We start from the raw sequence: 26,756 nt of genomic DNA, 5'->3' as shown, positions 1-26,756 counted from the left end.
ACCACATGACGTCACATGTAGCCCCGCCCCCAAAACAATGAAATCAAAAATTTGCACAACATGGACATGTGACATATCAAAACACTCAGCACATTGAGGGGAACTGGCCCACGGGTATTCTGGTCACGTAACGTGACGTCACGTGTAGCCCCGCCCCCAAAAATAGCAAAATCAAAAATTTGCACAACATGGACATGTGACATATCAAAACACTCAGCACAATGAGGGGAACTGCCCTACGGGTATTCTGGTCACGTCACGTGACGTCACGTGATGTCACATGTAGCCCCGCCCCAAAACAAACAAAATTAAAAATTTGCACAACATGGACATGTGACATATCAAAACAATCAGCACAATGAGGGGAACTGCCCCACGGGTATTCTGGTCATGTCACGTGACGTCATGTGATGTCACATGTAGCCCCGCCCACAAAACAAGCGAAATTAAAAATAAGCACAACATGGACATGTGACAAATCAAAACACTCAACACAATGAGGGGAACTGCCCCACGGGTATTCTGGTCATGTCACGTGACATCACGTGTAGCACCGCTCCCAAAACCAGCGAAATTAAAAATTCACGTCACGTCACGTGAAAATTTAAAATTTGCACAACATGGATATGTGACATATCAAAACACTTAGCACAATGAGGGGAACTGCCCCACGGGTATTATGGTCATGTCACATGCTCATGTCCGCTCACCTCCAAAAGTATTGGCACCCTTGAGGTCCAGTAGCTTTTACAATCTTTCTGTCCACTCACCTCCAAATTGCACCGGCCTTTGCGAATACTTGCACCGTCAAAGCCAACATCAAAGTTTGTCGCGACGAACTTTACAAATCTAGTTATTATTCTTATATTCTATAACAATAACAACTTACTGGTGTGGGTAGACTACCACAATCCCTCGAGATAATGATTACCGATCTCCTCCAATAAACTTGTTATAAAACCTTAATGACTTGAATATGTGCTCGGCCTCCACTCACATCGAATAAATTAAGCAAACAAAGCAACTCGATACCTCTATTTCCAGTCCGTCCACGCATCGGCTTCGAAAAGTTTAACTACTCAGAAGAGGTAAACTTTGCCTTGGCGATATACAATTCAGTCCTCATAACAACTTGCAACCCAAAATACAGACTACTACTTAGTATTTGCTTCTAACACTACGTGGCAATTGTTGCTGAGATTAATGACACAAATCACCGGCACTTAGTTGAACAATGCGTAACCTTTTTATTAAACGTGCGGGATTAAAAAAAAAGATGTTGTAGAGTGACCAACATTAACATTAAAGAAGTTGCAGGATTATCTGGCATGAACTGGTTTCCTCCAGCATGTGACAAAATACACAGATTACAGATTGAGCTTTTGTGTTATTTACTGATTATCATTGATCTTTGCTTACTCTTTTGGATTTATCTCTTATGCCTCACCGCAATTGACCCTGGACTGCTTTGACATCGATGTAAATAACTTTTTGGAGCTATTTCTGTTTGTCTTTTGTTCTACTGTATATTTTACTTCACTGTTTGATTTGCTGCTTTCTTTGTTCCCCACTCACTCCTTTCCTAGTGTGTCATTAAACTCTCCCAACATCTACATTTAACCTCTCAGAGTCTCTTTCATGACGAATGCTCTCACACATCATTTAAGCACCTCCTTCTGCTGAACACGATTAGCTGATTTAACAAATAAAGAAGCAAAACCACAACTGACAGCTTGTCTCTGCTTTCAGGCCTCTGTAACATCCCTGTGTGTGCAAGGCTAATGAGACGTGTTTGTTTCTGCAAAAATTTTGCATTTCATTGTGGAAGAGAGCATGCTGCATGTTCTGCATGATGCAATATTATTTCTTCAGGAAGCCCAAATGTAGCTCTCAGTTAAAAATAAATATTGCACTCATAAAGACTGGGCAAGAACATAATGAATATATACTTCTCGTCTTTCCTGAACACACTCTAGTACCCAGGAGTCTCTTCTGCAAAGACCTGTCTTCAATTTTTCTTTTTTTTTCATATGGTTAATTTTTTTGATGAACTTTGTGTACAATACTTATTAGTGGAATTATGTTTCTCCACCATACTTAGGGTAATTTTTTAAAAGTCAATTATCTCCCTCACACATCAGTTTCACACCTCCTTCCGCTGAAAATTTTGCTGACCACAATTGCCAACTTGTCTCTGCTCACAGGCCTTTAACATCGTCACTGCCCTCTGTGTATCAAAGGCTAATAATGTGTATTTAACTGCAAAGTTGTTTTTAACACTAATAAGTAAATGATATAACCATAACAGTAAAAAACATGAAAATGTAGGTTGTAAGGAATTTTTTCAGTATGTCTAATTAATGCTAACATGTTTTTTTTAAACATTTCTGTGTACCGGAAACAGCAGAAGCTCAACACAGCAGCTAAAGACATTTCAGTCACAACAATATGAAATTACTTATGAAAGTACAAATGCAACTATTTTCTTTTAGCAGATCAAATGATCATGAGAATTAATCACAGATCAGAAGATGAAAGCAGGACAAAGAAGATAAGGTGCAGATTCCAATATTACTGAGTCATTTACACTCGTTAAATGACTTAAACCTTGTGTTTTATGCTTTCCCTACTTGTACTCTTACCTGTTGAACTGTCATAGTTACTGAGAGTATTTACACATCAAACTAAACCCTTCTCATAACAGATATGGAGACACTGATCCACCTGAACAGTCATGATGAAGTACACACAATGTCCTAATCACACAATAAGATCATCACTCAGGACATTCAGACTGCAGATGAACAACTTTATACCCCACCACTCACTCTAATGAAGACACAAAGAGAACATTTACTCACAGAGCATCACAGGCAGTGAACTGAGCTCCATCCTGTCCCTCTAATGACTGACTGACTGACAGAGCAGTGGTGTGTGTTAAAGCCTTACCACTTCCTGTGTTCTGTTGTACTACTTGTATTTTAGTGGACACAGATACACACTCGGCAGTTTTTTTCATGTAACACATTAAAACTGATCTGTTAAGACTAATACTTTGCACAACATATGCCCCAATAATTGATCTGACTAGCAATGAATAAATATTTTGTTAAGCTAATATGCTAGCACATCAGCAGTCTTCTTTGCACATACATGTCTTCTTTGTTTAAATTCTGTCTATAAAATCCTGATGTTATACATGAGGAGGGCCCTTCCTCTCTCATGTTACATGTGGAGTGTTGGGTCTTGCTGCGCAACTAAACACAATAAATATGTGAAACCTTTTTTACTCTTGCCTGTGCCTACCAGTGTGATATTTTATGCTTAAATTCTCTCAAACCTCAAAACTTCCACTACAGGCCGGCGTTGTCGGCAGGATTCCGTGCTTGAGGATCGGCTATGGGAACTCCTGAGCACGCGAACTGCAGGCGACATGGAGGCTGTTAACTTTACCTCAAACTGCAAAATTGGCCATGAGCATGAGAGGACTCAGGAGTTCACCGTGAGCCGCCTCAACGCTGGAATCAAAAGTAATTGGACACGTGGAAGGTGAGAGAATTTTTTTTATTTGAATTGTAAAGTTGTAAGTGTTTTTCCAGAGAACCCTAGTTAAATTTATTACTGTTGAATAGTAAATCTATATTGTTGGTTGTCTCTGTGTGAAAAGGGCTGTAAAGACAGGATTTAGATCTGGATCTGTCGACAAGTCAGGTACCTGGATTGGCACCTAGTGCATGGCCTAGAAATAAAAAGTAAAGCACGGCACTAATCTGGGATTAGGTGCTAAAGGTGTCTTGTTTGCGAGGTTTTCAGAAAACCCGCCGCTAAGAGCTGACGAGCTCGGTGTAGACTCTCCGGAGAGCAAGGCAGGTTAGGGGAAAATAGAAAAGGCCAAAACAAAAGATAAAGTACACACACACACACACACACACACATCACAGAGTACAGGCACAGAGACTGTCAACATTAAACTAAGATGGGCAACAGTAAGCAAGCTCAGTAAAAACACAGTGTGTGTCAAATGACCTAATATGAATTATATGAGAACTAATTATGGTCCTGATTCTGTATCACATTTAATGTGATGAGTGACGGAGTGTGTCTTCGCTGATGGAAGCAGTGTTAGCCTGAAACACTCACAGAAATATTATCTACTCCAAATTGAAAAAGATAAGAAGATGAAGAGGGTAAATGTAAAGGACATCTTTTCACATGTGAGGAGAAAGTTTTAAGAAAAGCACAATCTAATCCAAAGAGATTATTTACACAATATTTACAGAATACACAGAGTACAATGAGAAGCTCACAAAGTCTCCAGTTTCTTAAGTCTTTTTTCAGATGATCCTGACCTGGATGGACCGCCTCCTCGACCACGTCTGGGAGCGGCTACGTCATGTCAACAGGTGTGCACTTCAGAGAGGAAAACAGAAGGAGAATGCTGATCCTGAGCCAGTTGAAGAAAAGGCTTCGACTTTGGACGTTAAACAGCAACTTCAGAGTGTGATTAAAATGCCCATGGTGGAAGTAGTGGGGAAGGATGGAGACCCCATGCTAGTACACCGTCCCTGGGCACTAAAGGACATTGAGCATGCTCATGCTCAAGAAAACAGAGTTGCAGATATACAAAACAATCCAACGCCCAAAATAACGAAACTAATGTCATTTTTAGACATGTGTTCTTATTGCAGAACCTTTATACATAATTATGCAATCCTCGAGGCTCCCTTGAGTGCAATGGCTCATGGGAAGGGTCTACAGGTCCACAGTGCACTTAGTAGGACATCTGAAAAAGAAAAGGCCTTTGTAAGAGTTGAAACTAGCCTTACAATCCACACACAGATTAGATATACCAGGTCCAAACTAAATTATTCATGCAGATAGTAGATCTATATGTGTGAATAAAAAAGTGGGGGTATGACATCAGTATTATGGCAAAATCATGAAGTAAAAATTAAGGCCAGTAGACATTTTTTTAACTAAACTGGATCCAGTGGCAGTGGGACTGCCTTAGTATTTAGGGTCTGTAGGAACAGCTAAAAAGGCAATAAATGCTTCAATGCTTTAATGTACATCAAAGACATTGTAGAATACAGTGAAATTACCCTATATGTCTACAGCACGATGGCTGAGATTTCACACTATTTTACTTGAACTGCCAAATGTTAAAATAAAACACTGTACTGTACTAATGTCATGACGCGTGGTAAGGAAGCGGACCCAAGCGCAGGATAGCCAAACAAACAGGATTTAATAATAGAGGAACACGAAACAGGACACAGGACACAGACTAGAGACAGGACAAAGACCAAAGTAGATTCCACGCTGCACAAGGCAACGCGGCACAGTTAAATAGACAGGTTAATAACAATGGGAAACAGGTGTGTAGACAGGGAGGAGCAGACGAAGGCGGGGCAGACACGTGACGAGAAACGTAAACAAACAACTGCACGTAGCCAAAGTCCGGGCTGAATCATGACAGCTAAACTCTGTCTTCTTTCACAGAAGTTGATGGAGAACATCACGACCATGTAACAGTAAACCATGTAAATTAAATTTGCAGGTCTAATTTGCAGGAGACACCATACAGACCTTGAACTATTTGTAAATGGATCAGCCTTCAGAAACTAGAAAACAGGTTGTAGCTGTTTAAGATATGCAGCAGTCAATTAATATGTAATAGTGAAAGCTTAATCATTATGAGGAAACTTCTCTGAATAAGATTTTTTTATTAGATGAAATTATTTGAATAAATCCGATCAGGCATATGGTAAATATTGGTATTAAAAAATAGGTGGCAGTAAACATTTATATCAAATGAAACATTGTGATAAACAACACTTTAATTTTAAAAATAGACCATTTTAAACACACAGACACAAAAAATCTTGCATAGTTTTTATGTCTTAGATATTTTTGTATTAACTTTAGCGATTTCTGGCTCAGAAAAAAACAAATAATAAAAAAATCTATTTATTGTCCAAAAGTTTGATTCTTGTGATTAATATGTATTTTTGTGTTAAAAGTGCAGTTTGAAACACAAACAGGGTGTAACGTGTCTGTCTGTGTTTCCCCTTGTTTCTCTGACGTCTCTCCCTGATGTTAATTGTTTGCTCCGCGCACTCATTCCTTTCCATGGACATTAATTGATTTCCATCTCTTCCCCAGGTGTTTTGTGTTTGTCTCTGATTGTCTCTGCTTTGTGATTGGTCCCTGTTTACTATATATATACACTGTTTGTTCATTCCCCTGTTGTGAGTCGTTGTTGGTGTTTAGTGTATTCTGTTGTCCGTTCCTGTTCCCTGTCCTGTTCAGTGTTTTGCCTGCCTGTTTATGTTTTGTTTATTAAATTAGTAACTGCAATTGGATCCTCACTTGCCTTTCTTTCACCATGTCACTTCGTGACACAGGGATTGTGTATTATGAAGTCAATGCTAATGGAGGGCCACAGATTAAGATTTTTTCAAAATAGTTTTTGTTAATTTATTTGTTTGTTTATTTATTATATAAAATTTTCCTTTGTATTCATACTGAATCTCTGTCACCCAGTATCATTCATTTGGCAAGAGAATACAGGTCATACACATATAATATTTCTTTTCTACAACATTAGAAGGATTCGGCCATTTTTGTCCACACAGACTGCTCAGGTACTTGTTCAGTCTCTTGTCATTTCTAGACTGGATTACTGCAATGCACTGCTGGCAGGTCTACCTATGAACACAATTTGTCCTCTGCAAATGATCCAAAATGCAACTGCCCGGCTTGTCTTCAACCTGCCAAAGTTCTCACATACCATCCCGCTGCTGTGATCCCTACACTGGCTTCCGGTAGCTGCACGCATCATATTCAAAACACTGATGCTGGCCTACAAAGCCAAAAATGGACCAGCTCCCTCTTACCTCAAAGCCCTCATCATTCCTCGCACTGCAACCGCACAGCACTGCTCGACTGGTTCCATCATCTCTCAGGGTAAGAGGCAAGCATACTACAAGACTCTTCTCTGTTCTGGCACCAAGGTGGTGGAATGAACTTCCCTAAAGGTCCGGACAGCTGAGTCACTGGTTATTTTCAAGCGGCGGTTGAAGACCTACTTATTCTTATTCTTTCTTTATCTTTTGCATTAAAAAAACAACAAAAAAAATACAACCTTTGACACTTTTTCATTGCAACTTTGAACAAAAGTTTTAAAATGGTATCTTCAGTATGTAACCTAGTGAGCCAGCATTAAGGTATTCAATGTTAGAGTACGTCGCTCTGGATAAGGGCGACTTCCAGATGCTGTAAATGTAAATATATAATCTCTTTTCGTCCAGTAGTTTTCTAGCAAGTGGAAATACTCACTAAATTTAAAAGGCTTCTCCATTGCCTTGTTGAGAAATTTATAAAACTGAGATTGAGCTTACATTAGCGTCTTTACACACATATTCCAGGATCCTGAAGTTTGTGTTGTGTCTGTTAAAGAAACAGAAAGCTAGTGAGATTTATTACTTTCCTTTTTTCAGTGTGACATCATGGAGCCACGCCCACTTTTGTTAAATGTTTTAGCCACCAGATGGCGACATTCGCCTATCCAAGTGTTTTTATTTTCTCTCTTCTCATCAAAGTATTTAAAAAGCTTTTTCTCAGGTTGTCCAGTTTGCTCTAATGCTAGCCTGGATGGTGTGCTTGGAGAAAGGAATATTAAGACTGAATATCATTGTGAATCTGTCATTGTACCTGATAAACCCAGAAAACTAGAGTGGTGAGAGGTAAAATAAAGCAAATAAAGAAACTGATGTGGATCACATAGATGTGAAAGCTACCCTGTTAATAGGATTTTCAAGTTTAGAAGGCATTTTCATTTATGTTCCATGTTGGGAATTACAAGAGGCAACCTTAAATCAAACATCCAAACCTCCATCCATCTAAACACACAGAGCAGCAGGTCTATGGATTTTAGTCAAGTCAAGAAGCTTTTATTGTCATTTCAACCATATATAGCTGTTGCAGTACACAGTGAAATGAGACAATGTTTCTCCAGGACCATGGTGCTACATTGACAGAATCAAAGACATAGCTGAGGACTTAGTAAGTATGTCTTAGCCACATAAAGTGTCTGGTACAAACAGTGCAGGACAAGACAAAAAGACAGATAAACAGTGCAGGACAAAAAGACAGTGCAAACAAAAAATACAAGAGATCACACAAAAGACAATACACAAAACACAATAAAGAGAATCTGTGCAGACCAGTGTAAATACTCTATGTTCAAACAATATTGCGTGTGAGGAAACATTGGAATAAACATTAGCATTATAGCAGAAGTTAGCTAGACTTCTCTCTTGGTTTCAAGTTAAAAGAAAAGCAGCTTTTTGCACAAAGTATTTTGTTGGGGACTAGTTTGTTTACATCATCACAGACTTGAGCAAGAACACTGTGCTTGTTTCATTGTTAATTAGTGCTTGTTACTGGTAGACTTTGTGACTGATATATGCATGACATTTTATTTAAGACATTAGTTCCCCACTGTTTTCATAGTCTGCGTGTACCTTCTCCACACTGCATGCAAAGCATCAAAACTAATTACAAGCTAATTACTAACTATTGATAAAACCTTGACCGTCAAACAAAATTAACGTATGAAATGGTGCAGTTCTTTGCAAGGAGGTCTTTAAATAAGTCACATCGTAACAGGATTGAATGATTCAACTATTTTAATTAATGAATAGATTTAAAAGTACATTACTGACATTACAAATGGCTGTTGGCAAAGAAAGAATTACGTTAAAAAAGTAATTTAATTCATAACTAACTTTATAACTAATGCATAAATGCATACTTATACATGATCTATATGCATGTCTTTACAGTGCTAAAATACATCAATAAGCATAGCTTTAATAATAAAAGGATTTTATATATATATATATATATATATATATATATATATATATATATATATATATATATATATATATATAATTATTTGTTATATTCTATAAACAAAACAAGATATGAGCTTTAAATGGCATAAGAATGAAAGTCAACGTAGAATTTAATAGGCAACCAATTTAGTCTAAGTAAGTATGAAGGTAATATGCTGTGACTTTCCTGGTGCTAATCATAAGCTGATGCTTGCTTAAAGAAACAGCAGGACAGTGAAGAACAGACTGCAAGTATCCAGTCTAGAAGGCATTGACTAAAGCATTTAAAACTTAGAGCTAAATCTGTACTCCAAGAGAAGTTTGTCTTCTGTTCTTCTTCTATTGAGCCTTTTATTTTGCCTAGCTCAGGTTTTGCATCTGGCCAAACACGTTTTCACGTGTACCATGATGGACTGCACTAAATAATGTAATAGATTGTTATTATTGTTAATAAACTGTTATTCTATCTATGTACACAGTTAAATGCAGGTATGTGCTTACATATATGGGGGGTAGGTGAAAGAAAGTGTTCATAAGCAAAAGAAAACAGAAATAACAGAAATAACATGTCATATAACCAGAGCTCCATCAGCTCCATACACCGACTCACTGCAGAGAGAGAAAGCGGTCATATAAATACAGATAAGGAAACCAGTTTCAGGTGTGTAACATCAGATAATATCCCTCTGCCCAGCCTTTCACACTGAACCAGTCTACCTTGCTCAGTATTTATACTGGAATTAATGCTCAGACTCTCTTCTGACTAATAGGTGTTTCTCTAGCACCTGTAAGTTGTGACATGAAGCTTGCTTACAAACCGACATCACATTACTTCTGATCTTTAATTGAAAAGTGAAACGTGATCAAATGTGAACTTTACTTATTCAAACTGCTCTGAGTGAAACAATATGAGAGCAATGTAATTGTAACTTAAGGACGTAACAGTTGATTTCACAGTATGATGTACGGCACTGTCTAACAGAAGAAGGAAAACATGAATGGAAATCTCTCTAGCTTGGACTCAGCTAACTAGAAAGTATGTTTTTTAATACATATATTATACATAAATTTACTACATGGTGTTTGATTACATCAGCTAGTTATTGAGCTTAAAATGCAAACCAGTCTTACCTTGTTGTTCAGCTTCACTGCTGAGTATAAAGTATCAGCATCCACACTGGCTTTTTCTAATTAGAACAAAATATCTTGAATTAAATTTGAGGAAAAAAAAGAAAAAGAAAAATTTAACATGAATTTCTGTACCTTTTTCTCGCATAGACGACTTCTTTGGTTTTAATTCAAGTTGAGCATAAGTCACATCACCACCACTGAGTTCACCATCAAGATCTACAGAAGCAGAGAACAAAGACATCACACTGATCAACAGCTTCCTAATACATTAGTCATTACAGCATCAGGTCACATCACAGTGATGTTGTCCATTATAGTATTATAGTAAGAGTAGCATGAGATTATCCGTATAATAAAGGACAAATGTTTTTGGATACATTTTGGTAGCATTAAAAATACTCTATAAAATACATATTTAATATAAAATACCATTGTTCCTCTTTGCCTTCTTTTTCTTCATGACCTGCGCGTAAGTGGCTTCGTTGCTCTCAGCTGCAGCTTTTAGTCTCTACAAGACTCTTCTGTACTTTTTGTAACTGTTAATCTAGAGTTAAATCTCCTAATGCAAGAGTCACACATTATATGTAATAATGCTACCTGTTCCTCTCATATCTGCCTGTTCTACAGTGTCATGAATATTATCACTTCCTACAGAAAACAGAATAAATATATAGAAAAAATGTAATTAAATTCTAAAAAGATTTTTAAAACAGTGTCTGACCAGCCTGAAGTGGTGTGTGTCCTGACTGAGAGTCTTCAGCTCCTGATCGGCTCTGATTCAGTTCTGATGTCTTATTGGTTTTCTGCTTTTCTATAAAGAGAGAGATACAGATTCTATATCTGAACAGCGTGTAAATACTAATGGATTTTTTTTTTTTTAACAGTATTGAGTAAAGTATACAGCTCTGTAGGGTAACTACAAAAACCAAAGAATGAAGATTAGTTACAAATATTAACTGTATATAATGATAATAACAATTTTGTTAGATATGGATTACTGTACTTTGTACTGGCAACTATTAATTATATATTGTGCAATCTTCAGTTTATTTCATACAGTGTAATCAGGACTCAATAAGAACCAAATTAATTTCAATGTTTCTAATATTCTAAACAAGATTTAGAAAGTAAGTTAAATAGATATTAAAAAACTTTAAACTATAACTATATAAATTTTATATTTCCAAATAACTTAAAATTTGCTAAAAAGTTAAAGCATTTATCAGACCTCTCTTTATTTTGCAGAACCCCAGCAGGACGATTAATAAAATGATCAGAAATGCCAAACTCAGAATAGAAGCTAAGGTTGTACTAGTGGACCTAGAACCTATAACAGAGGAAAAGAAGAAAGCAGGATATAAGTTTTATTAGTGCTGTAAATATAAGAGAAAATCAACTCAGAGAAAATTAAGAGAAAATCAACTCAGAAGAAATGGATTTCTCACGTCTGACTGAGACCCAGCTTTTCGGTGATTCTCCTCTCTCTGGGTGTTTACAGTGGTAGAAACCTTCATCCGACTTTGAGACAGTTTGGATGATCATCTCTCCTGTAGTCTGGTTCTGGGGAACTGATCCATCTTTATAGAAAACAGTTGTGAGGTTTGAGGCATTAGGTGTACGATATAAACAGTGTAGAGTCAGAGGATGTTCCTCAGTCACAGGATGGACAGGACTCTCCAGGATCACATCACCATCTAGAAGAGAGAATTTACACCACTGCTTGATTTCACTGTAAAACTCAGTTAAGTGTCTCATTGAACAGTTTTTCTCCAGTTAGAATCTCAGCTTTCTAAATATTCTGTAATTAATCATTTCCCTTTTCCTTTAACATTAAACACACTACATGAAGACTCACCATGCACTGTGATGTTGACAGGATTACTGTTTTCTCCAGATTCAGACACACACCAGTAAACTCCAGTGTAGGATGTGGAGAGGAAGCTGATGTTACATGTAGATCCTGTAACTGATCCCCAGTGTGAACAATCTGACTCATTCTTACTGCGTGTGTATCGTCTCACTGTCCATCCAGTAGACTTACTCTGGTCCTCACAGCTCAGTGAGAGAGAGTCATTAGTAAAGTGTTGAGTTCTGCTGGGATTGATGATCAGAGAGATTGGAGGAGATTCACCTTAAACACAGATCATTATAATTTTGTCAGAGACGCAGGGATAAAAACAGACCCAACTACAGGATAACGTAAAAATAAACAAGATTTTTTTAACTAAAAACATGAAATACAAGAACAGACATAAGTCAAGGATTCCACGCTGCCATAAGCAACGCAGCATGATTAAACAGGACAATGAACACATGAGGAACATGTGTGCAGAGACGGGGAGGAGTGAACAAGTGCGGGCAGACACGTGACAGGGAACATAAACAAGAGCATGTTGTCAAAGTCCTGACAATAATTGTTGTTATGTATTATTATGTATGTGTTTTCATGGCATAACTTGAACACATTTACTCCTCATTTAATTACATGAATGAGAATAATCCTCTACCACTTAGGGTTATTCAGCTGCGGAAAACATTCCACATTCAGGAGGCTGAATATAACGATTTTTACATTAAACATTAACACAGCTGTGATTCTTCATATTTAAATTCAGTGCTGTCACTTTTATATTTTATTTATGAATCTATATTCAACAATTCCAATAGACCATTGTTGTGTTTTCCTCACCAGTGATCCATAGAGGCTTTCTATAGCTGTATTTTGTGTAAAAGGGTGGTTCTCCTGTCTCTCCTCTACACCTATAAACTCCTGTGTGATTAAGAGCAGCAGGACTGAGAGTGTATTTGCCTCCTGATCCTCTGCTGCTGTCTGAGAGGAGCTCCACATACATGGTATAGCCAAGATGATTATTTATTGCAGTTAATCCATCTCTGTAGGGAACAACTGTGTACCAGCTGAATGTCCAGTCTGTAGAGGAGTCTGTAACCTCACAGCTTAGAGTCACTGAGTCTCCTTCAGTCAGCCAGCTGTGTGGAGATACACTCAGTACTGGCCTTGGTCTTTCTGTTACACAGGAAATTCACAATTATTCTTAACTCTGTACATACACAATAATCTCTCTATGTATAATAGATCATGTAAGGAATAAGGAATAGTAAATAAAATTTATGAATCTCTCCCTCATAAACACACAGTTAATTTCATGATTTGGTTTAAAATAACAGTAATACAGAAAGTTTTATTAAATTATCATCTAATGAGATACATAATAGCAGGGGCAAGACATGATGAGATTTACTGCTTTAATGTTAGCTGTGTACTATTAATCACTGCCTCACTATAATTATACTGCATGTGTAAAACTATCCAGATGTTGTTGCCACAGACTCACCTGATACAGTCAGTGTAACTGCATCACTCATCTCTGAGCTCTGAGAGTTATTTATCTGTCCTTTGCAGGTGTAGTTACCACTGTCAGAGTCTTTAACAGACTTGATATTGAACTCCTGCTGTGTGTTGTCTTTATACCGTTTGCCTTTTCCTTCTTCCGTGTTGAGACTGGAATTATTCTTAAACCAGATGTATTTCCACTTAGTGTCTCCTCCCTCTATGTCACATCTGAGAGTGATATTCTCGCCAGTGTACACATGTTTATCAGGCTTTATGGACAACACAGCTTTAGGTTGCTCTATAAAATAAATGTGTTAATAAACACACATAAAGAACTTTCTTGGTGCCTTAAATAATATAGACTACAGAAGGTGGCTGATCATTTTGACCCACAGTATTGGAACAATTATTTTCCAATTATTGTTCCAACAGTCTCAGGGTTAAAGTTTAGCCTGAAACCTATTTGTTTACACATGGTTGAGTCTCAGATCTGAACAGTCGATAACTTCAAACCTTTACTTATGTCCCTTTTAACACATTTGACACTATTTGATTCAGTACTATGAAGTTATAGAAGAGTAATAATTTATAGTCAAACTATCCAATGTCACTCAGATGAGGATGTGTTCCCTAAACTTCTGGTTTCTCTCAGCAGCAGCCACACAATGTGTGAGAATACACCAAGAGTTCAAAGTAAGACTAAATATGAGATACACTGTTATAAGAGAAAAGACCGAATATAACTGAGTTAAAGTGACTTCTGTTCTTCATAGCTGTAAAATTGCTTTTTTTTAAAGAAACTGCTAAACTTTGTATATCAATGTACAAACACATCCTTCTCAGTTCTAATTCAAATTAGAAATACACACATAAATAATAAATAAAAAAAGAAATAAATTTAAATCAAATATATTATATATATATATATATATATATATATATATATATATATATATATATATATATATATATATATATATATATATATATACCTTTAGCATGTGTTTCTGGACTGAGTGAAATCAGCACTGAAACAAACAGAAACACAGAACATGATGTAAACATAGAAAAGATACGATGTATGACTGAAAGCAGCACAGCTTTGACAAACTAAACTCAGGTAATAAAGGAATACGATATACTAATTTGCATAATTTATGAGTTATAAGGAAAAGATTAAAGTAAATATCATGTTCTGCAAAGCAATTGAAAAATATTAATCAAGAGAGGGCTATAAAAGTATTTGTGTAAAATCTAAAAAAAAAAGTAATAGACAGAAGTGTATTCACATCATGAATTAAGCCAATTAAGTCAACTTAAACAATTCCATTTCACATGTTATACCCCCCTTTTTTTAAGCAAATATAACAATAACATTAATTCTCTTTGTTTTGTCTTTTTCTATTTATTGTTATCCAACAACCACAACCACAACCTTCCATCATGTTCCACCAAGCCCATCAGTGCTGTTGTCTGCATCAATGACTGTTGGCTAGGCAGGTCGAAAAACTCTTAAAACAAAATTATCACGTCTTCACGTCTGAAACACTTGCCTTTGCGGTGGCCGCCAACATTGGCCACACTCTGACTTGAGCAGTTTGGTAAGTACAGCAACTCACTAACATTTTGTGGAGGAAAGATAGCTGTAATAGCCTTGACCCTCTCTGGGCTTAGAGCAATGCCATCCTTGGTCACTACCTGTCCATGCACTCACAGGTACCCACTCAGTCAGGTCTGTTACTTTCTCAATTATGCCCATTGATGCCATCCTTTTCAGCTCCCCTTCTAATTAGGGAGTAGGGAAATGAGGACCCTCTGTGCTGTATGGTTGTGCACCTTCTTTCAGGGTGAAACCCCTTTTAATGTACCCATGCCACTAAACATATTGACTTCATCAATGCCCTTAATTATACCTAGTTTGGTTGCCACTGTTCAGCTAAGGAGGTTTTCTCCCCTCGTTTTGACTACTACAACATGAAAGCAGCGTTTTCATAGCTGCCCATTGATATGGGCTTAGGCTTGTTCTGTAAAGTTTCATAGGTAGCTTCAGATATCACTAACGTGTCAGCACCAGAGCACCTTTTGAATGAAAATAGTGTAAGGTTAGAGTGGTGTGCCACTGTGGCTCATCCTCTGCTATCAATAAACCCATGCTTTATTTCTGCTCGACTAACCCTAAGAACATACATTCATCCTCATCAGCCTCAGTTATCTCTTGTACTTCTGCTTCTGAGTGGCATACTGCAAAGTGTTCAATGTTATTACACTTCATGCATATTTTCCTTTTGCATGACATTGTCATAATGATTTTGACCACGTCTTGTGCATGTTCCTTTTCTCATCTTTTTGTGTATTTTTGCTAAGTTGCCTTTTGGGTTCTTTCTTTCTAACTGTTTTCAGGCTATCCACATGCTCCGTGCTTTTTGCTCCCTCTGTGTTTTCTGATTTTATTAATTCACAATGTTTGGCCATTCCAACTGCAGTGTCAGGGCACTTTTCATTTGATGTTTTTGTGATACAAGTTCAGCACGATTTCAAGGTCACGCATCTGTTCCTCTTTCTGTTCACCAAAATGAGTTTGTACAACTGTCTGATGAATGCTTCCACACTTTCTAAAAGAAGTTAAATTCTAGAATGGATCTTAGCTAGCTCATCCCGCTTAGCTCGCTATCTCCTTTAATAACCTCATTATTGAACATTAATGACTTAAAAATGTGCTCGGCCTCCGCTCCCATCGAATAAATTAGGGCTTTTACCTGTACAACTTTATCCTCCTCCATAAGCAACGAAGCAACTCGATACCTACCTTCTGGCGTGGAAAAGTCTAATGCCCCCCATTTCCACAAGAAAGTTCTCTTTTGTCTTATTGGTCACAGTAGCCCCGCCCCCAGCCCCTCATGCAAGCGGTTCTTAAGTCTAGACCAGCAATGTTTTGGTGCTACTTAATTAAGAACCACTTTTCCTGATTCAGAGCCAGTGCTCTGGGTGTAGAAAAAGAAAGAACTGATTTTAAAATTAGGCTCTGGCTCTGAAACAGCACTCAAACTGCCTTGGTGGAAAAAGGGTCATAACTGCTTAGGAGGGGTAAACTTTGCCATGGCGAACTTTGCCAGTCATCGCAAAAACTCGTAATCCGAAATTCCGACACCATGTTGTGTTTGTTGTGGAGATTAATGACACAAATCACCAAGCAATTAGTTGAACAACGTGTAACCTTTTTATTAAACACTTGTGGGCTTAAAAATAATGTAAGAGACTCAAGTGTGTTCAGATCATACATGCGTAACTAATTATGTCAACTTAAACAATTCCATTTCACATGACAACCAAGAACGTTACGACTTGAAAACACTTATCATGGATGTGGAGGAGTGACCAACATTAACATTAAAGAAGTATTATCTGGCATGAATTCGTTTCTTTCAGCAATTGACAAAATACACATTGACCTTTTGTGTTGTTTAAAGATTATGATTTATCTCTGCTTGCTCTTTTGGATTTATCTCTTATGCCTTGCCGCTATTGACCCTGGACTGCTTGCACATCAATGTGAATCACTTTGTGGAACTATTTCTGTTTGTCTTGAGTTCTTTATTTTACTTCACTGTTTGATTTGCTGCTTTCTTTGTTCCCCACTCACTCCTTCCCTAGTGGGTCATTAAACTCTCCTTACATCTGCATTTAACCTCTCAGAGTCTCTTTCATTTACATTTACATTTACATTTACATTTACATTTACAGCATTTGGCAGACGCCCTTATCCAGAACGATGTACGTACTTTCATGACTAATGATCTCACACATCATTTAAATACATTCTTCTGCTAAACACAATTCTCAGATTTCACAAAAATAGAAGCAAAACCACAACTGACTCTGTAGGCCTCTGTAACTTCCCCATGTGTGCACATCATTGTGGAAGAGAGCATGCTACATGTTCTGCATGATTCAATATTATTTCTTCAGGAAGCCCAAGTGTAGCTCTCAATTAAAAAAAATACTTCGTCTATTTTGTACACACTCTAGTACCCAGGAGTCTCTTCTGCACAGACCTTGCATGAATTTTTTTTTGGTTCTTAGATGGTTACATTTTGGGGGGGGCATTGTGGCTTAGTGGTTAGCACGTTCGCCTCACACCTCCAGGGTTGGGGTTCGATTCCCGCCTCCGCCTTGTGTGTGTGGAGTTTGCATGTTCTCCCCGTGCCTCGGGGGTTTCCTCCGGGTACTCCGGTTCCCCCCCGGTCCAAAGACATGCATGGTAGGTAGATTGGCATCTCTGTAAAATTGTCCGTAGTGTGTGATGGAATGAAAGTGTGTGTTTGTGCCCTGCGATGGGTTGGCACTCCGTCCAGGGTGTATCCTGCCTTGATGCCCCATGAGGCACAGGCTCCCCGTGACCCGAGAAGTTCGGATAAGCGGTAGAAAATGAATGAATGAATGGTTACATTTTTTGATGAACTTTGTGTACAATACTTATTAGTGGAATTATGTTTCTTCACCATACTTAGGGTCATTTTCGTAAAGTGAGTTATCTCCCTCTCAAATCATTTTCACACCTCCTTCTGCTGAAAACTTTGCTAAACCACAATTGCTAACTTGTCTCTGCTCACAGTTCTTTAACATCGTCACGGCATTTTCTCAGTATGTCTAGTTAATGCTAACATGGTTTTGTTAAAACATTTCTGTGTACCAGAAACACCAGCAGAAGCTCAACACAGCAGCTAAAGACATTTCAGTCACAACAATAACTTCCACTTATCAAAGTACAAATGCAACTATTTTCTTATAGCAGATCAAATGATCATGAGAATTTGTCACAGAGCAGCAGATGAAAGCAGGACAAATAAGATAAGGTACATATTCCAACATTACTGAGTCATTTACAGTCATTAGATGATTCAAACCTTGTCTACTTGTACTCTTACCTGTTGAACTATCATAGTTACTGAGAGTATTTACGCATCAAACTAAACCCTTCTCATAACAGATATGGAGACGCTGATCCACCTGAACAGTCATGATGAAGTACACACAATGTCCTAATCACACAATAAGCTCATCATTCAGGACAATCAGACTGCAGATGAACAACTTTATATCCCACCACTCACTCTAATGAAGACACAAAGAGAACATTTACTTACAGAGCATCACAGGGAGTGAACTGAGCTCCATCCTGTCCCTCTAATGACTGACTGACTGACAGAGCAGTGGTGTGTGTTAAAGCCTTACCACTTCCTGTGTTTCTATTTTAGTGGAAACAGATACAAACTTGGAAGCTTTTTTCATATAAAACATTAAAACTGATCTGTTAAGACTAATACTTTGCACAACATATACCCCAATAATTGATCTGACTAGCAATGCATAAATATTTTGTCAAGCTAATATGCTAGAGCATCAGCAGTACTGTTTTTATTTATAATAATTTGAATGCAATGCAAAAACAGTCCTTTTATTCCATTATTTATTTTTGTTCATAAAGTTTGTTTTTGTATGTTTTTGAACGAATTCATTATGCATTGAGGTTGAGATACATTTGTAATGAGGTCAGACTTATTTATATCAATGTTCTAGCAGACTAGGGGTGTGATGATGTCTAAGGCCTGTGACTCATGCTGTGGTGATGCTTGGTACTTGACTGGAGATGACTTCATAATCAACATTAGACACTTTGTCACCTGTGTAGCTCCTCTACAGCATGAAGAACAAGAAAATACACAATGCAGATTTTTCATTAGGTTTGAGTCTTCGTGAGACACATTGTACAGAGATGTAATAGTAGTGTGGTAATAGACACATAGTTATAACCCTGCTAGCACAGTTAGACAGAGAGGGAGGTTAAAGTGTGATTAGTGTTCTGTGGTATGCTGAGGAAAATGCAATTAATGTAAAGGTAAAAATCCTTGAATGACCACTAGGTGTCACTGTGTGCATACTGTTGTTAATAAGATCTCACCTGTTACTGTAAGAGAAGCAGAAGAGTTCTTTGGCTAAAAAGGAAGAAAGCCCATGCAGTGCTTTGTGAGGCTGAAAGACCTTAATGTTTTTATTAAGTCATCCAACATTTATTAAGTTGGCTGAACTTTGCACAAGACACTACATTTTTGGATTAAGATGGGATTTAGAAAATGTGGTTAACAAGGTATTTGAAAGAAACAAAGTCTGCAGAGAAACCAGTATAAAGAAATAAACAAAAAAATAATCAACTATGTCTACAGGAACTATTGGATCACTGACAGCATTTGATGCAAAGGCTCAGACATTCAAAGAATATTGTATCATACTGGAACAATTTATTACAACAAATTGCATTAAAGATAAGGGTAAACAAGACCAGCCTACAGTTTAATGTGCAACCTTCTCAGTTCCACAAAACCAATTGAAAGAAGCTACCAGTAGCTGAAGTGAGCCCAGTGAGATAGTTCAGAGATTTAGCTTACACTTCAGAACAAGGAACCCTATAGAAAATGTTTGTTGGTAGCTGAAACTAGTGTGGAAAACGTTCCATGTTGCATGATGGGAATTTGATTTCAAGGTTTTGGTAGAAATGACAAGGGAGATACAGTAGCGTGAGTCCATTCAGTGCTTTATATTTCAGAAGTAGCATTTTATAATCAATCGATAATTAAAATATTATTTCTTCAACATTCTGGCCTAAGTTTGCTAATTCTACTAATTCTGCCTCCTAATTGAAGCTTGTTTATTCACCTACTGGAATATCCAGAAAATAAGATATTACAACAATCCGACTCAGAGTTAAGAAAAACATGAACTAGTTTTTTTCACATTGTGTTGTGATATTTATTATATCTATATATGAGCTCAGGCATGTAAAAACAATGGTTGAGGCAACATTGGGATCATTGATGAGGACTGTTAGGAGCCCAAACATATTAAGTGCTTGGACAAGTTTGTGACCATAAATCTTATACACTCATGATGGCGTATGTATTGTTAAGTCCAGAAAATTATATACATGTAAACCTAAGAAATAAGATATGCTTTTTTACTATCTTTTACTATAATTTTAGTTTAAATTTAGACTGACAAAGTATTGGTTTGCCAAGATTATATTAGTTTACTATAGACTATGAATTTTGAAATAGAAGAGATAACAGATAAGCATTTATTTGTTAACAAAATATTTTTATTATTTCATCACAATTTGATAAAATAAACATGTAAAATAAAATAGCATGTTCTGAATCTCAGTAAAACATCTCTGATACAAGGGTGTATTGTTTGGGGCAACACTGAAGTAAACAGCTCAAGTCAATTGTGTAAGAGGCATGATGATCAGTGGTGCTGAGTTTTTACCATGATGATTGCGTGAAGGACTGAAGAATGGATAAAGTTTCTCAGTGAAAGTCTGACCAGTGAAAGAGTAAATAAGAGACATGTCATCAACAGCATAGAAGGAGACCAGACCTGCTTTATAATCCACAAACACCCCCACCTTCTGGGGAGCCTGTTGCAAGGAGAGGCTAACAGATATTTAATCTTGTTTCTCAGCCACACCGTCCAGTATCCATTCTTAGGGCTGGTTATTATTTGCCCTTTCCTGCTAACAGACTCTTGGGCCACTCCTAAATCCCACTTAGTCTTTTCTCTGACCTGCACCTCATAGTAAAATCTCCCTGAGGAGAATCCTTCCTTTCCCAGCACACAGGCACAATAATCAAACCTCTCTGGTTTATGAAGAAGATTCTGTTGCAAGTCTTCATGTCTTACTTGTTTCCCATCTTGAGACAGGATGAGTTCAGGATGAGCTGTATCAGGATCCAGAGTCACATCCACTGAAAGAAAGAGACACAATTGACATCCGTTTTATTACATTATATAGTGTGTAAAATACGTATATTATATAGTGTGTAACATACGTATATTATATAGTGTGTAATATATATATATATATATATATATATATATATATATATATATATATATATATATATATATATATATGCAATGTCATAAGATGAAGCAAGGCTTACACACCTGCATATTGCTGAATTCTTTTCATATCTGTTTGAAAAAGAGTAATCAAATTAGATACAATATATATGGTAGATTATATATGGTATAGAAACAAATTAGAATCAAGTTAGTAATCAAATTAGATTTTATAAATTATTATTTAAAAATCAAATTAGGAATAAATAATTATTTTAACCAACATTCAGAGTGGGTGGGCCTTTTATGAAACAGGGTGAACAAGAGTTTGAAAAGAAAAACTAAATTGATTAAATGTATTAAGTGAATCAAGATCATCTGTACAGAAATTGGAATTTTTTGGTTGTTGGTATATTTATTTATTTATTTATTTATTTATTTATTTATTTATTTATTTATTTATTTTTAATATGCAACATTGAACTTTGTACTGCAGCCAGCCTCGAGAAGGCATCAGAAACTAGTCATTGGAAGAAGCCAAGTGTCGGAACTCAGAGCCGGTCTCCAAGTCGACACATCGCAGGGTGATCTCTTCTCTTAGGCATTTAGTTAAATTTCACTGTTAACTCTATAATTACTACAAAAATACTGAGAAAACTCCTCAGACCTGGATGAGAATGAGCAAACTTCTTTATTGTGGTCAATCAGCCAACAAATTATAATTTGCCAAATTCAAAGTAACAAATTGCCAAATTAAAAGTAACAAATTGCCAAATTAAAAGTAACAAATTGCCAAATTCAAAGTAACAAATGAAAACCCCCAAAAAGAGCATGTCATGCAAAATCAATCAAGAAAAACAAGAACTCTCGCGACGTCCTTGCAAAAATAAAAACCACCCACCTTGACCTGCGGACACGGGCATGCGCCCGCGTGCGCACACGCGCCCCTACGCGCACACACACCTTCACCCCCGAAGAACCAAAAAAAAAACCTCAGATATCTTCTCAATATATACCCTGGCACTCCTAGGAGCCCAGGTGCCATATCACCTTATTTACCGGAATCATCTCCTATGTTTTCTAAATACACTGACCCAATTTCCCCTTATTTCCCATTACCTTTCACCCATATGCCCATTTATGGATTTTCCTTCCCTTATTTTTCATGACCTCAGACTAAACACCTGGGCCGTCTTCAGTCTGCACAACAAATTTATGAGCACCACATGCCCATTTATGGATTTTCCTCCCCTTATTTTTCAGGGCCTAGGTCTGTGGACCACTGTTTTTTTTTTCATTCTACATAACATGTTATTGCTATGGACCAAGGTCTGAGAACCATGGTGTTTTTCATTTTCCATAACAATTTATGAGCTAAGGTCTGGGAACAATGGTATTTTCCCTTCTACATAACAAGTTGTTATTACAAATGTGCTCAGACTGACTAGGCCTAACAGCCCCGAATCTGGTTGCAATAAATGTCTTTGGCCTACAACATCACCTACATATGTCTTATGACAGCAATTGTAATATTTTGCAAGGCCTAATACTTTACTTTGGTTATAGTATTGTAAGGAATAATATTTTAATTATTTCTACTAAGATTTTTTCCAACACAAGGATTCACTTGAATTTTTTTATTTTTCCTTTGATTATAAGGTTTAGGCTAAGGTTTCTTTCAAATTTATTATTGGAACCACTTTAATAAAAAAATGAAGTGAAATTAAAGTAAAATAAAAGTAGCTGTGGTGAAATTCATAAAAATTTTATTCATGACGATTTTAAAAGAATAAAAGTCCCATCAGAGTTTTTAATTAAATCTTTTCATTCACACAGAACTATAGCAAATTATTTAAAGTTCTTTAAAGTTAAAGTTAATGTTAAGGAACAGCAAAGGAAACCAGTGTTCCAGTTTTGCCAGATATAAACACATTGCATTTAACATTTTATATGTTTATATCATCTGATACTCCTGTGGGCCCACCACCTGCAGGAGAAACCGTAAGGGGCTGGTGCAACGTCGATTGGGTGGCAGTCGAAGGCGGGAGCCTCGGCGACCCAATCTCCGGACACGGAATCTGACTCTAGGGACATGGAATGTCACCTCGCTGGGGGGAAGGAGCCTGAGCTGGTGCAGGAGGTTGAGAGATACTGACTAGAGATAGTTGGCTCACCTCCACACACAGCTTGGGCTCTGGAACCCAACTCCTCGAGAGAGGCTGGACTCTCTACTACTCTGGAGTTGCCCGTGGTGAGAGGCGGCGGGCTGGTGTGGGCTTGCTCATAGCCCCCCAGCTCAGCAGCCATGTGTTGGAGTTTACCCCGGTGAACGAGAGGGTCGTTTCCCTGCGCTTTCGGGTCGGGGAGAGGTCTCTCACTGTTATTTGTGCTTGTACTCTTCTGGGCATGTCCAACCGGAAGGAGGCCCCGGGGAAGACCTAGGACACTCTGGAGGTACTATGTCTCTCGGCTGGCCTGGGAACGCCTCGGTATTCCCCCGGAAGAGCTGGAGGAAGTGTCTGGGGAGAGGGAAGTCTGGGTGTCCCTGCGTAAACTGCTGCCCCTTCAACCCGGCCCCGGATAAGCGGTAGAAATGGTGAGGACTGGTGAAGACTTTTTTGCATTCTGAGGTGTTTCTGACTTTTTTTTGTCCTTTTAAACATCTTTAACCTCTTCTGACATTGTTCCTTGCTTAGTCTATTATAAATATATATAATCCATTAAATATTCCAAAAACCCTGACTTTTCTATGTCTAACTGTGTCTCACCTTTTTTGCTTTGTAGGACTCATCAGTCTGTGAGTGGAACTGACATATACAGATTTGGTCGTCTCTGCAAAACACCTCCAACAGTTTCCCATGTTTCTGACAGTGTAATGCTCCAGGTTAATCAGTATATCATTAATCAGTTCATGCTTTTTGATATCAACTTCAGGTTGAAAAGTATTACAGAGTGAAACCCTACTCAGACTTTCACACCCTCAGAATTTCACACCCTTAGTATTTCCCTATCATTTTTTCCTTAACTAACTTTAAATTTAGCTGATTTCTTGAGAAGAGTGAAGACAGTTCAGAAACTGCTCTCAATTAATCTTCTGGGAATTTCCTCTGTATAAACTGCAAAATCACAGTGGCTGCCACAGTGGCATACTTTAAGGCTCATTTAGAGAGAGAGAGAGAGAGACAGAGAGAGAGACAGAGAGAGAGAGACAGAGAGAGAGAGACAGAGAGAGAGAGACAGAGAGAGAGAGAGAGAAATGGCTCTGATTAAACTCGGTAATTAAACATTAAATAATAGTGATAATAAACATAAAATAGATATAAAATATTCTAAATTTGAATGAACTTGAAGTTTAAGGAACATAAAAACACCTTAATATATATAAACACATTAATATATATATATATATATATATATATATATATATATATATATATATATATATATATTAATAGCCAATACACACAATGTCCAATTTACACAACAATCACATCATTTAACACATTTAAAGCAGAATAATTAATTAATGCAGCAGATTTACTTAATACAACTTAATAGACACAAATAGAACATTTACTCACAGAGCATCACAAAGAATGAACAGAGTTCCATTCTGTTCCTCTAATGACTGACTGCCTAATAGAGCAGTGGAGTATGTTAAAGCCTTCCTTAAACACTTCCTGTATTCTTGCAGAGACAGAAAGCATGCACACCGCAGAGAGACACACAGACTGTTGCCCCATCCTATTAAGAAAAGTTAGAGAAAAACACCTGCACCATCAGAGCCGATTGGCCCTATACGCTCACAACACAAGTACGCTCAAGTAAGTTCAAGGAACATCAAAACAAAGAAATAAATAAATACATTTATATATATACATACATTTATGTGATTCTAGGCCTTACAGACACAGAGTTGCAGAGGCTAGAATGGAGGATTTTTATTTCCGTCTGAGTTGTTTACCTGATAAACCGATTACATACATTGCTGTATTTAATGATGGTAGGAACACAACAACTGAGGGTCATAGCCACATGTCTTGGCTTTCACCAAAAAAAAATGTCAAAAGACTCAAAAATGGATTTTATATGAATATTTTTCTACGGACATGTCCGTACGTTCATGTTTTTCTTGTTTATTTGTTTACTGTATAACTTTGTATAAAAAGTCTGCATGCTTAGTTCAAAAGTCCTATAACAAAGACACCACCTCTGCCTAGAAGCCTGCTGTGAAAAAAGGCCTGTAAACTGACACCCTGAGGTTTGAGAGTGTGAAAAGTTCGAGAATTGCGCAATAAAGTTGAAAAAAATTAATATGCGCACGCTCATTGCACAGCCCAAACTCACCAGATGTATCATGTTGCATCTCGTTGGAATCGTCTCCTTATTGGCTAAAGAGCTATGATGCTCGCGAAACATCAAATCGCTACTGGAGTTAGCAATTGTCAGTCATAGGGAGGGTGTCCCACATAGCATGGAGAGACATCACTGGCTTCTTAGCTTCCTATCTCTGCACCACAGGCACTGGTTGGCTCATGAGAGGGCTTGTTTGATTTGTTAGACCTTCGACTACAAATCTGACGCGTTTTGTAAGTTTTGTAAGCCTCCAATGAGAAGTTAGAGTCGAAACAAAGGACAGAAGTGAACCGCTGTTTACAGTTTCCGGTCAGAAACGTAATACTCGTGGGGCGAGCAAAGCGTTTTAGATTAAAAGGCTTACCCCAGTTCCTTAGACTCGTGGGGATTTTTTTACAAGCATTTGTTTTGGAAAATACATTAACATTAGTGACAATGTGAAGAAAGGGAAATTGCATTTAAGGTAAGTAAACAAACCGAACTAGCGCCACCTAGTTCAGGTGGCTATCAAATGGTTAAATTACTATGACTGCTATAAATCATATTATGCTTTGTGTGTGCGCTTACTAAAATCCTGAGAGTCTAAGCTTTCAAACAGTATATAATTTAACTGTGTATTTAGAGGATTTAATGCTCAAAAGTTACAATGAAGTTACAATGAATTTGATGCAGTCTCGCCTCCTAGCGGTGGTGGCTCGTTCACGAGACGGCGACCTGATAAGTGGTAAGCACTTTTGTATGTCCCTCTGGAAAAGGGCATCTGCCAAATACTGTAAATGTAAATGAACATATAACTTCAACCGTATCATTGTTATACTGGCTATCTGTTTAGTATATAAACAATTACAAACTGTTGCTATTTATTTACACGTCTCTAAAAAGTTTCGCTCCATTCCAAATTGTCTGTATATAACTGTAAATGTGACAGGTTAAAGGAAATACTATGGGCTAAAAGGTTCTAGTAAATTAGCAGGACGTGAGTATCTTAAAATACCTAAAGTTAAAAATAAGGATAAAGTGTTAAAAAGTTAAAATCTGACATGTACAAAGGGTAAAACTTGTAAGAGTAATATCTAAACATTATATTAATTACTTCATGTTGTTGTGCCAAATTTAAG

The 26,756-nt window shown here is 37.3% G+C and overlaps 2 protein-coding genes across 2 annotated transcripts in view; both read right to left on the bottom strand.

Moving 5' to 3' along the window:
* LOC113648508 (immunoglobulin superfamily member 1-like) overlaps positions 1-21,412 on the bottom strand; it is a 51,408-nt gene extending 29,996 nt beyond the window's left edge. Inside the window, exons 1-3 of the mRNA XM_047799885.1 lie at positions 21,388-21,412; positions 21,121-21,185; positions 19,346-19,379 (exon numbers count right to left, since the gene is read on the bottom strand). Coding sequence (XP_047655841.1) covers positions 19,346-19,379; positions 21,121-21,185; positions 21,388-21,412 — 124 coding nt within the window. The remainder of the gene's footprint in view (positions 1-19,345; positions 19,380-21,120; positions 21,186-21,387) is intronic.
* LOC113648506 (Fc receptor-like protein 3) lies at positions 9,005-18,563 on the bottom strand. The gene is made up of 11 exons (XM_047799860.1): positions 18,531-18,563; positions 14,379-14,414; positions 13,388-13,684; positions 12,724-13,059; positions 11,890-12,165; positions 11,480-11,728; positions 11,263-11,361; positions 10,756-10,845; positions 10,167-10,250; positions 10,035-10,090; positions 9,005-9,512 (listed from the first exon to the last, which is right to left on the bottom strand). The coding sequence occupies exons 1-11, from the start codon at positions 18,559-18,561 to the stop codon at positions 9,510-9,512; spliced, it is 1,557 nt and encodes a 518-aa protein (XP_047655816.1). The 5' UTR covers positions 18,562-18,563; the 3' UTR covers positions 9,005-9,509.
* Positions 21,413-26,756: the final 5,344 nt, after the last annotated feature.

Source organism: Tachysurus fulvidraco, chromosome 1 (genome assembly GCF_022655615.1).
Source record: "Tachysurus fulvidraco isolate hzauxx_2018 chromosome 1, HZAU_PFXX_2.0, whole genome shotgun sequence".
Classification (NCBI taxonomy): Eukaryota; Metazoa; Chordata; class Actinopteri; order Siluriformes; family Bagridae; genus Tachysurus; species Tachysurus fulvidraco.
This window is presented reverse-complemented; position numbering and strand designations above follow the sequence as displayed.

What these genes read in the sequence shown, in the direction of transcription:
- LOC113648506 (XM_047799860.1), bottom strand. Translation starts at nt 18,561, where the DNA reads ATGGAGCTCAGTTCACTCCCTGTGATGCTCT. An exon ending in TCCAGAAACACATGCTAAAG is followed by an intron (nt 13,685 to 14,378) that starts GTATATATATAT and finishes TTTATTTTATAG; the next exon opens with AGCAACCTAAAGCTGTGTTG. An exon ending in AAAGCCTCTATGGATCACTG is followed by an intron (nt 12,166 to 12,723) that starts GTGAGGAAAACA and finishes TCTGTGTTTAAG; the next exon opens with GTGAATCTCCTCCAATCTCT.